The sequence below is a fragment of the Culex pipiens genome, chromosome 2, assembly GCF_016801865.2.
Source record: "Culex pipiens pallens isolate TS chromosome 2, TS_CPP_V2, whole genome shotgun sequence".
Lineage (NCBI taxonomy): Eukaryota > Metazoa > Arthropoda > Insecta > Diptera > Culicidae > Culex > Culex pipiens.
The window spans coordinates 138,327,003-138,339,865 of record NC_068938.1 but is presented as its reverse complement, the minus strand read 5'-3'; the positions used below and the strand labels follow the sequence as shown (position 1 = coordinate 138,339,865).

The window sequence follows — 12,863 nt, the reverse complement described above, 5'->3', positions numbered from 1 at the left end:
AGGGAACCCCCAGAAAAATTTTGAGCCCGATCCGAGCACTTTTGTTTTTTTCCATGCTGTTTTCGTGGGGAATTGCTGTATATATAAAAAATTTCGACGGTTTTGTTCGAACGCGAATCAGTTCAATACGGAGCGTCGGATCGAGGTGCTCTTTGTTGCGTTGGGTTCGTATAAGCCCAAGGAAGGTTCTTACGCCAAGAAGTGGCAACTTTGGCCACTCTGGAACCGATTCCGGAAAATCTGCAGATTGTATGGAAAAAGTTGCGTAAAATCTAATTTTGATCATAGGAGGCTGAACAAGGAAAAAGCTAAAAACGTCAACAAACGAAAAAAGGAAAAGACGAAGTTTTTTGGGTAAGGCTTGTTTAAAATAAATATTTAAAGTATTTTTCGTTTGCAAATTCAGTTTTTTGTTTTTTTTTTTTTTTGTTTGTTTTTGTTGTTTTTTTTTTTTTTTTTTTTTTTTTTTTTTTTTTTTTTTTTTTTTTTGCACTCGAAAATTACATTTCAGAAGGGAAACCTATTTGAACGTTGCATCGTATCAAAAAGTGGTCAAAGACAAACTTGGAGAAAATTGGACGGGCTTTCTGAAAAAATACACTGAAAAAAATACACGCCACTTCTGTGAGATTTTAAATTTTTGAGTTTTAAATTTAATTTTTAGGGGGAAGTTTCTATTTTATTTTCGTTAAAAAATTTAAAGGAAATACAATAAGATACAAAAGGATTCACGAAAAATGCAGGATGGTATGTCTCTCAAAAAAAAAAAAAAATGTTTTTTTGAAAAGTGGTCTAAACGTCAAAATGTTCAAACCGATAGTGGGAATCGATTTTCTAGACAATTTTACATAAAAGTCTCCATATTGACCAACTTCACAAGGATTGGACCATCCTATGTCCAATTCTTGTGAAGTTACAGCGGATTTAAAAATAAAAAAAGTTGAAAAAATAGGGTTTTTAATGGTTTTTGGCCATTTCTATATGAAAAACTTGATTTTTCAGTCTCGTAAATATTTTTACCGGAAAGCTTGTCCAATTTCCCAAAAGTTTGTCACTTTTTTATACACTTATATATGCTTAGAATAACATGTCTACAAAGTTTCATTTTTTGTTGCCTAAAAAATTTCAAATTTTAAAATATGGATATTGGAAAATTGTTTTTTGGTGAAAAAATCGGCATTTTTTTGTTTTCCTATTTTTTCTGAATAGTCCTCATAAATACCTACAACTTTGCCAAAGACCAAATCGATCATAAAATTCCATCAAAAGTTACAGATTTTCGAATATTTAAGCTGTTGCAAATATTTTTCAAAGTTTATGTCGCTCCCCCTCTTCAAAATTGGTCCGAAAAATCAGGGGGCAATGCCCTATCCTGCATTGATAAACATATTTAGAATGTTTGGGCTCGTTTAAAAATATTTTGAACTTTTATGGAATTCCAATTTACATCACTGCAAAAACTTTTTTTTCCGCAAAAATAAAATTTTCGTCAATACTTAGAAATTTTGGTAACTTATGATTGCAAAACAACAGGACTGACTGGAATGACTGGAATGTGTAATGCATTTTTAAACATTTTAAAATTTATTTTTTTTTCTTTTTTATTTTTTTGCCCCCTCCCCTTGACTTTGGTCAGAGTCGAGGGACATAAACTTCAAAAAATATTTGCAACGGCTTTACGTACCAAAAACTTTAAATAAAATATTTACCTGCCAGCGATGGAATAATCATTATCAAAAGAAAATCTGTGGATCTTCATCAAGAGAAAAAATCCGAAGGGAGCATGGCTCTCCTCTCTCGCGCACGAAAGATCGCTAAAAGGAATTTAAAATAAATCATCATCTTGATTATTCGGCGGAACATCTTTTTTACTACTTCATTTGCAAGTGTAACGTCACACGTCGAAAAATGACCTGTCACATTTTGTAGATGGGCAATGTGTGTAAACAATGTGAAATATATATCTTTGAGTGGTGCTGACAAGGAAATTCACAAAAAAATCATCAGCAGATTGATTTTCTTGGAGAATTTCGGGAGCGATTTTCTTTTGCGAGATTTGCTTTCTCTCTCTTTCGCGGGTGAAGAAAGTTCGCTAGCGAAATTGATTGTTTTGCGATTATTCCATCCTAATGAATAGGAATAATTTTATTTTTCTGAGTCGATTTCGATGATACTTCTATATCTTTACTGCAATACAAATTTCACACTGATGCCAACCAAATTTTAAAATTCTCGCTCAAATAAACCAAAATTTCAATCAGAAACGTTATTTGTGAAGGTTAGTAAACGCACTCTTCTAAACAAAACCAAAATCGAGTCACTCACACACTCCCAAATCACAAAAAAGGCCACACATTTTCAAAACAACAGGGGGGGAGGGAGAGGACGTGAGACAACAACCTTGCACCACTTGGGTCAACTTCCACAGCTGGGACAGTCGGGACAGATCCTCGCCGGGGATGATATTAGCAAGCCAAATGTGCTCCCGGTAATACTCGACGGGGTCTGAAAACAAAAACCGAAGAAAAAAAAGGGTGGAAAAGAAAAAGAAGGGGGAGGATAAAGTGGAGAAAAAGGGTCACTTTGGATAGACTTGTGTACTTGGCAGGACGGAAAATCGGAAGCAGAGGCTCTCTGGGATGGAGGATTAGCTGGCAGCTTAGCAAATTGATGCGATTGGTTCGTGTCTTTCTGTACGAACTGGACTTTGGACTGATGTTTTGAGTTTGAGCTGGAATCGGTTCTCTGGGAGCAGCTTATGCGAGATTTCCCGTGGATGGACGGATGGAAGTGGCTCCCTGATGGGCTAGACATCGATACCAATCACTGCAAACGGCAGTTAAACGATCAAAACCATTAGTAAGTAGAGGCTTAGCAGGGTAGTCCGGGTGTGTTTGTGTAAATTGGCTGAGCGCTTTGTATGGAGCAGGGTTTAGTTGAAAACGAATCTGGTAAATGATGGATTAGACACGTCTTTATGCAAAATTGAGTAATTCAGCCATTTTTCCTAAACTATCCGCTTTTTATCTTTTTATGAATACTTAATTTGAATTATTGAATATTTTAAATAAATTTGTAGGTTTGCACACGAAACAAATGCTTCTAAAGCTCAACTATAAAACTAAAAATAGATTTCACAGTAAACCAATTCTGCAATTAGTTAACATTACATTACATAATGGCATTGCTGGTAATCACTTTTTTATCAAACATTTTAATCAGGATCAAGAGAACCACAAACATATTGAATGGAAATATTTTTCTTTTCACTTCACATAGTTTGAATAAAAGCCTAATTAGTGCAAAAGCCACAATTCAGCTTATTTAAAAAAAAAAGTCCCCCTAAAAGTGATTGGAAATAATCACGCATGAAATTTTGCGCACCCTCCACCCAAAACCCACAAAACCAAAATCAGCTTCCGTCAAATTTATTTAAAATATATTCCCGGTTTATGGTCGCAAGCTAAGCTCGTTTCAGTTCGCTCGAAAAACGCAAAGCTAAGCACTCTAATTAAATTTCATGCGCCCAATCGCGGATGATGGGGGCGCGCCTAACCTCAAAAACCTTTAGTTGAGCTCCGCCGTGGGACCAAATGAAATCATCCCACACGTGTGTGCCGCCACCGTCAAGTGCCAAAAACTAATTCAACTAGTCTGGCTGCCTTCCCCGGCGCGAAAACCACATTACGCAGGAATTAATTGCTTTCCGGATCGATTCGGGCCACTACAGTGGCAACGATACCCGGGGTTTTCGAGTGAGCGGTCGGTGCCACTTGATGCCACACTTGTGTGTGTGTGAGAGTGGCCCATGTGTAGCCGATTCCCTCTGGAGTGACTATCTTGACTTATACATTTATGTGGATGAGGTTATGATGATCTACTTTTGGGTAACCGTCAAATGTAGATGGATTTGGTGGATATCTATTGTTTTCTTTGACGAAAATTATTATTCAATACAGTTTTGCCTTCCTCAACTTACTGAGGAAAGGCTATAAAATCACTCGAAAAATGAACTTTTTAATTAGACCTCCTTGACCTACCGTCATTTATACATATCGACTCAGAATCACCAGCTGAGCAAATGTCTGTGTGTTTGGCTGTATGTAGACATGTGTTCCGAATCAATGTCACTGGAATATCTCGTCACTGACTGAGCCGATTTTGACCGTATTGGCCTCTTTCGATTCGTCTTGAAGTCCCATAAGTCCCTATTGAAATTTTTAAGATTTAGTTAAGCACTTCAAGAGTTATGCTCAAAAAACTGCTGCATATAAATTTCACAATTTGCACAAAAGGGTGGTTTTTGCATAGAAACCTGCCATATTATATATTTTTCAAAAGGTTCTGAAATTACCTTTCTTGTGGATTCAGAATTTTCAAGATCTGACGTACCTATCTAAAATTACAAACAGTTTAAAAAATGCTCTGAATTTACATAACCTCAATCTGTTTCCCCACTGCGGTGTATGTACAGTCTTGGCAAAAAGTCTGTAGGCTGTAGGCAGTCTGTTTTTTTTTACTCATCACTTATTTTTATTAGGACCTCTTTGATGCTGCGATCACGTTGGGGGTGATCCATAAACCATGTGGACACTTTAGGGGGGTTGGAATCACTCTATAAATGAGAGGAAGATTACAAAATTATGTTTGAAGAGGCATTTAATTGTCATTCATGATTTGACAATCGCACATATTGTATCATAGATTTTTTTTTAATTTTTTGCTTGATTAAAATTTAAACACCAGCTTTTGAGCCAAAAAAGGTCCACACTAACTTGGAACTAAATTATCGATCACGAGATTGCAACTTGTCAAACTGGCTCGGGAAATTTATTTTTTTCTAAAAAATTATCAAAGCGAGCCGAGGTTAGTAACATGTTTTTCAGCTTAAATCGCAATTTTAAAGTGTGGAAGTCCAGTTTGGTGTGAAATGCTACTGCAAATGTAAATAAACAATAACTAGTTGCCTAGTTTCTAAAATTCTTGTTGTCAAAAGTGCGGGCAAAATCCAAGTTACAGTGCAAGGATCAATATTTTTGAAAGAGTTACAAAGTAACCGCCGACCTAACAAATCGCATTCTCAACGCCAGTCCGCAGTTTGTGTGCGCGTCGCCGCTTTTTTTAAAATGTGCATTGTAGACAAAAACAGTGTGGTTCTGGATTTTTGTCAACTCCAAAACCAACCAAGTCCAAAGCTTGTAAAAAAATTTCTCGCAGACCTTCAAGTAAACCAAGAAAACTTGCGAGCATTGCATTTATGCAATAGAAGAAAAATAGCCGTGTTGCAGTTCGCCGACTCAGCAATGGCCTCGTCCATCATCGACAAACCTCTGGTATATCAGGGTTGCAAAATCCCGATTTACCTGGACAACAACGCTACGGAAGTTCGTGTGCTTGACCTACCTCTAGGCATAAGCAATGATGACGTAGTCAAAGTGATGAGTAAATACGGCGAAGTTTTGACCATCACCAACGACCGCTGGATTAACTTCTTCCCAGGGATCCCAAATGGAGTTCGGACCCTGCGGATGTTGCTGAAACAGCCAACGCCGAAATCAATCACTATAAACAATGCTGCTGCAGCAGTGACGATTATAGGGCAAAAAATCGCTTTGCAAACTCAAAGCAAAGAACAAAAAATGTGCGGATTCGAGTAAAAAGGTGATCCAAAAAAGCAGTACACCACCGACTGAACCTGAGCCAAGCAGCAGCAGCAGCAGAAAAAGCAACAACAGTAAACCAGAACAAAATGCTATGGAAACAAGTGAAATTGACGAAGAAGACAACGATGGATTCGAGACCGTGCTTTCTAAGCACACTCGCAAATCCCGCAAGCGCTTACGAGCATATTTGGACGCGGATTACGACTTAAAAACAAAACGAAGAGAGATGGCTGAAGAAGAAACAACAGATGAAGAAGATGAAGATGTTATAAAAGCAAAATATTATAAGAAAAAGTGTTGTGAGATAACTTCTAAATCCCTGGAAGAAGAGGACGAAGATAAACTTGAAGAACTTGATAATTCACTCTCTAAATATTCAGCTAAATATTTGAAACATAGACAGAAATCGTTAGAAAAAAGGCGTGGTAATAATTATTGAAATACAGCCAGACAAGTGATTTTAAACTCTGTAATCTTTCCTCTTTCACTATCCACCTTGAAGAGATGAATGCACAATGGTGTAAAGTCTCTATAATAAAACAAAAAAAAATATTTTTGAAAGCAATTTCCTCTGGTTGATATGCATTGTTATGCAAAAAATATTATTATTTCACTTAAATTCGAAATCTTTAAAAATTATCAAAAAAAAAAAAAAAAACGAGTAGTAAGCATTATTATGATACTCATTATTTTTTGGTTCTTAATTAAGGCAGGTACAAATATTTTTAAAAGTTTTTGTCACCCCCACCCCTTCAAAATTCAAAAACTTGAACAAATTCTTCAAAAATGTCTACAAAAACGAGAAGCGACAACAAAACCAGAGTTTTATTTAAAAAAAGGTCCTTTAAGCTATTTTCTTTCATGTTTTCAAGAAGAAAATTTTTTTTTTCATAAATTTATTAGTATTAGGTCATTTTTGGTACTGGGACCTGGTTAGGACCGAGTCTGCTTTTGTAATTACATGTTTCTTAAAGCTAAGAGTAATTACAGAGATTTAAAATAAAATCTCTAGAAATAAAATGATACCAGTCAGTGTAAAATTTTAGAGTTTTGAATGTCTTATTTTGAATAAAACACATTTTACTTATTATCTTTAAGTTACTTCCGCCAACTGGGGAAAATCAGGACTACAGGCTGAAAAGGTACAGGAGATTTCAGAGCAATAAATTTGGAAATCGGTGTACTAATTGTTTTGATTCCGGTGTTTGATGAAAAATAATTCGAGCCAAACATTTCATTAGGGCACAAAACCAAAACGTAAACATTTGGGATTATTCCACTATTCCATTCATTAGTACACTCCCTACATGCCCTCCAAGAATCAGATTGATAGCAAACTATTTCCTATTGAAAAATCAAAAACATAAAAGGGCACATAACAATGTTCACTCCAAACCAGAAAAAAAAGTTCAATTGTGCCCTTTCCTTTTTCGTTAGTTTTTCGTGGTTAAGGAACTTTCTATGTGATAAAGTGAACTTTTCATACATTCTTAACACTAATTCAATTCAAAACAAAGTTTGGTTTACGTTTCACCAAGGATTTCTGCAAAAAAAAAAAACTTCGTCGAAAAACAATATTTAATACGGCCCCCGGCTGCTGTTCAGTACACTTTTGATGAATTTTTATGTTTCACATACCTTATCTACACCATTCGATCAAAAAACTTCACCAATTATCAAAATTTCCGCTGAATTCCTCATTATTTATAACTAAACAAAAAGGCCCATAAACATCATTTAAAAACAACAATCAGTTGACAGCGCTTTAGTGCCCTATCGGTTCTCTTCGAAATTACATTTAGAAAGGGCCCATTATGAACAACAGTGGGAAAGTTAAAAGGGCCCAACATCGAGATTTTTAAAAATTATGAGTTTTATTGCGAAAATCAACATAAATTAAGAAGCATTAAAGCAGAATTGAGGATAATGATGTGTTTTATCGTATCATCAGTAAAAATATCACCAGTCAAGCTTTATTTTTAAATAGGAATTGAAACAAGTTGTCCACTTTTTGCCAGCGATTTTCTCGAATCACGGTTTTTGATTTTGTGCCCTAATGAAATGTTTGGCTCGAATATAAGATGATATCTTTAAAATCTTAAATTTAAATATAATACACAGTCTTTTAAAAAAAACATAAAATAAAATAGAAAATATACAAAGCGCCAGGCATTTTGCGGATCTGTGAACTTAAATTAAACAATTTTCCCTAATAAGCCAAATTAAAGCTGATACACTAAATCCCCTAAATACGCTCCCCCCAATTGCGCCTCCCCCGTTTTGCGCCCCCCGAATTGCGCTCAAACCCCGAAATAACGCTCCCCCCAAATAACGCTCTAATTGGCGCAAATCGGGGGAGCGTTATTGCGGGGTTTTGGCGTAAAATGGGGTTTTCTTTTTAAATGTTCTTTATTTACATATAAATGAAACATTTGTATAAGGGGTCATCCACAAAACACAGATAAGGGGCCATCCACAAATCTGGGTAACCAAGAACTTCCGGAAGTCATGCCCTAGATATCTACCTGGTCATCGGGGGTCTATATGGGTGTATTAACCATCGGTATAGCTTCAGGTAGCTTCAGTGAACCACGATGGATATTCTGGGTCACGTTGGATTGTTATGAGTCATCCAAGAACTCCCGAAAGTGATGACCTGATGATCTACCTGATCAACGGGGGTCTATATGGCTGTATTAACCATCGGTATAGCTTCAGGTAGCTTCAGTGAATCACGATGGATACCCTTTACCATGTTGGATTGTTATGGGTCCTCCAGGAACTCCCGGGAGTTATGACCTGATGATCTACCTGATCAACGGGGTTCTATATTGGTATATAAACCATCGGTATAGCTTCAGGTAGCTTCACTGAACCACGATGCCTACCCTTCACCATGTTGGGTTGTTATGGGTCCTCCAGGAACTCCCGGAAGTTATGACCTGATGATCTACCTGATCAACGGGGGTCTATATGGCTGTATTAACCATCGGTATAGCTTCAGGTAGCTTCAGTGAATCAAGATGGATACCCTTTACCATGTTGGATTGTTATGGGTCCTCCAGGAACTCCCGGGAGTTATGACCTTATGACCTGATGATCTACCTGATCAACGCGGGTCTATATGGGTGTATTAACCATCGGTATAGCTTCAGGTAGCTTCAGTGAAACACGATGGATACCCTTTACCATGTTGGATTGTTATGAGTCATCGAAGAACTCCCGAAAGTGATGACCTGATGATCTACCTGATCAACGGGAGTCTATATGAGTGTATTAACCATCAGTATAGCTTCCGGTAGCTGCACTGAACCACGATGGATACTGTGAGGTACGTTGGATTGTTATAGGTAGTCCAAGAACTCCTGAAAGTCATGACCTTGATATCTACCAGATCAACGGAGGTTTATATGGATGAATTAATCATCGGTATAACTTCAGGTAACTTTAGTGAACCACGATGGATACCCTGCGCCATGTTGAATTGTTCTAGGTCATCCAGGAACTCCCTTAAGTCATGGCCTGGTTTAAGTAGACACCCAGGCCATGACTTCCTGAATTTCTGGAAAACCCTAAACATTTCAACAAGCTGCAGAGTATCGTCGTTGTCCACTAAAGTTACCTTAAGCTATTTTTTTTTCTGTTTGAGTAATAAGCTATACCGATGGTAATACACCCATGTAGACCCCCGTCGATCAGGTAGATCATCAGGTCATCACTTCCAGGAGTTCCTGGATGACCTATAACAATCCAACGAACTCCAGAGCATCCATCGTGGTTCAGTGAAGCTACTTGAAGCTATTCCGATGATTAATACACCCATATAGACCCCCGTTGATCAGGTAGATCATCACGTCGTAACTCCCGGGAACGTACCCCAGAATATCCATGGTGGTTCACTGAAGCTACCTGAAGCTATACCTATGGGTAATATACACATATAGACCCCCGTTGATCAGGCAGATTATCAGGTCATAACTCCCGGGAGTTCCTGGAGGACCCATAACAATCCAACATGGCGAAGGGTATCCATCGTGGTTCACTGAAGCTACCTGAAGCTATACCGATGGTTAGTTCACCCATATAGACCCCCGTTGATCAAGTAGATATCTAGGGCATGACTTCCGGGAGTTCTTGGATACCCAAATTTGTAGATGGTCCTTACCCGTGTTTTGTGGATGACCCCTTGTATAAATATTTCATTTATATGTAAATAAAGTATATTAAAAAAGAAAACCCCATTTTACGCCAAAACCCCGCAATAACGCTCCCCCGATTTGCGCTCAAACCCCGAAATAACGCTCCCCCCGTTTGCGCTCAAACCCCGAAATAACGCTCCCCCCGTTTGCGCTCTCCCCCGGTGTGCGCCCCCCCAAAAAGAGCGCACATGGGGGATTTAGTGTATTCCATCTGAAGCGGAACAGCATTTGAAAATTACCATCTCCGATTCTGCTCAAATTTGGCAGAGCTGTTGAGACTATCAAAACATGAAAAAATCCCGAATTTCATCCAAATCGGACCACCCCCTCCATTTTTGTACCCTCCCAAAAAATCGACTTTTTGGCGATTTTTGAGCGAAACCCCTATTTTCAAACGACGATAACTCATGAACCACAAATCTAAGAGGGTCAGTTTTGAAGGAAATTGGACGTAGAATCCATTTCCGTGATCAAAATTTAGATTAAAATATTGTTTCTACCTGTATTGCGCAATTGAAAACTTTAAATGGCCGTATCTCAAAACAGCCCTATTTATTTTTTTAATTTGACCTCACCATCGTGTTCCCCGTCCGATTTTACATAAGAATCACTTATCGACAGAAAGGAATATGTTTCGTTCCAGAGATATCGAATTTTAAAGTTTTGAGTATTTGAGATTACCTACATCAGCTACACTCGCCGCATCTGCTAGAAGCACTCAGTCGTGCTGATCAATAATTACTACCTGGTGTTCTGTAAGATGAATTATTTTTATAATTTTATACGATTTTGAGATCAATCAATCTCTTTTTTGTTTAAGGAATATTTATTGGGTAGTTTTTAATGCACTGTTTATCCTGATCTCAGTGTCTTTGAACCATATGAAGTAAAATTTGAACTTTTAATATTCATTTGCAAATGCCACAGAGTTTTTAAAATACAATTTTCAAAAAATTATTATTATTTATCTATAATTTTTTTTATTTTTCCTTATTCCTCATTTCTTTCCATTTTATCAAATCATTCCTTTTATTTCTTCTTTTATATGAAGCGAGAACAAATGTAGAGCTCGCTTTAGTAGATGAAATAATTCTCATGGGCTCTAGAGCTTTTGCCATGTGCGGTAGCGATTCAGCAAAAAACCCCAAAATCTGCCATTCAGCAAAAACCCCTGCCTTTTGGTTTGAGAGATTGATCATATTAAACCGATTTTTATAGTGTTAGCCAGTTTCATCTGAATAATTGATGATTTTTTTCAATTCTGGCAAGGGTTTCCAGAAGCGTTAATTACTTGCCAGTCTGCCAATTAATTACTCAAATTACTGGTCCAAAATGATTAATTACATAAATTACTTAATTACTTTTCACTACGATAAAATACATTTAATTTAAATTCAAGTATTCATTTCTACGATTCTAAACTAAATTATTTAAAAAATTATGCTATTTATTTTTTTTGTACCAATCTGAATATTGTGAGTTTCGCGTATAATTTTTATTGAAAATAGCTATAAGCGATCGAACGTCAAAAATGCCCCCACTAGAGGGCGCTGAAACTTTGGGTGATGTTTACATAATATCCTACAGCGAGTTAATTGGTTTGAAATTTGGAATTGTTTTATTTTATTATAAAATTGACATAAGTATTTAATTATACCATTTTCAGCTAAAAAATAAGTAGCTCAATTGATATGAATATTAATGATTGTATTATTGCCAATTTAACCTGTTCATTATCTGATTCGAAATTCTATCATGTTTCACGTTTCAATCAACCGAACCCTCAATCAATTGCAAAAGAAGATTATTTAAGTTGACTTACGTTTTTGAAGTCGTGTTTGTCATAAAAGCAAAAAAATACTGTACTGTTTTACGTTTTTAATTAATTAATAATTTAAAATAATTTTCAGTTTATTGCAAGCCGAATGCCATTAAAATATGAAAGTTGTTTGAAAAAAGGCCCCTTGATTTTTCGAGCCAAACATAAACTTTGACAAATGAGCAGTTCTCTAGGATTTCGGTCATTCGATTTTTTTTTGTATTTTTTAATCCGGCTGAAACTTTTTTGGTGCCTTCGGTATGCCCAAAGAAGCCATTTTGCATCATTAGTTTGTCCATATAATTTTCCATACAAATTTGGCAGCTGTCCATACAAAAATGATATGTGAAAATTCAAAAATCTGTATCTTTTGAAGGATTTTTTTGATCGATTTGGTGTCTTCGGCAAAGTTGTAGGTATGGATACGGACTACACTGGAAAAAAATGATACACGGTAAAAAAAATTTAGGGATATTTTTATTCAACTTTTTATCACTAAAACTTGATTTGCAAAAAAACACTATTTTTTTTTTTTTTTTTTTTTGATATATTTTAGAGGACATAAAATGCCAACTTTTCAGAAATTTCCAGGTTGTGCAAAAAATCATTGAGCGAGTTATGAATTTTTGAATCAATACTGATTTTTTCAAAAAATCGAAATATTGGTCGCAAAAATTTTTTAACTTCATTTTTCGATGTAAAATCAAATTTGCAATCAAAAAGTACTTTAGTGAAATTTTGATAAAGTGCACCGTTTTCATGTTATAGCCATTTTTAGGTAACTTTTTTGAAAATAGTCGCAGTTTTCCATTTTTTTAAATTAGTGCACATGTTTGCCCACCTTTGAAAAAAATATTTTTGAAAAGCTGAGAAAATTCTCTATATTTTGCTTCTTCAGACTTTGTTGATACGACCTTTAGTTGCTGAGATATTGCAATGCAAAGCCTTAAAAACAGGAAAATTGATGTTTTCTAAGTCTAACCCAAACAACCCACCATTTTCCAATGTCGATATCTCAGCAAATATTTTCAAAAATTTAAAATCAAGACTAACATTTCAAACGGGCCAAACATTAAAAATTACGTCCTTTTAAAATGTTAGTCTTGATTTGAAAATTTTGAAAATATTGTTTTCGAAAAGATCGGAAAATTTTGAGATATCGACATTGAAAAATGGTGGGCT

General features: G+C 36.1%; 1 protein-coding gene across 5 annotated transcripts in view; it reads right to left on the bottom strand.

Annotated features, from left to right (window-relative positions):
* The window catches only part of LOC120426052 (uncharacterized), a 272,074-nt gene that overhangs the window by 37,605 nt on the left and 221,606 nt on the right, over nucleotides 1-12,863 (bottom strand). Inside the window, exon 7 of one of the 5 annotated variants that reach the window (XM_052708656.1) lies at nucleotides 2,401-2,505. The exons of the other annotated variants lie outside the window; for them this stretch is intronic. Coding sequence (XP_052564616.1) covers nucleotides 2,401-2,505 — 105 coding nt within the window. The remainder of the gene's footprint in view (nucleotides 1-2,400; nucleotides 2,506-12,863) is intronic. 5 annotated transcript variants of the gene reach the window in all.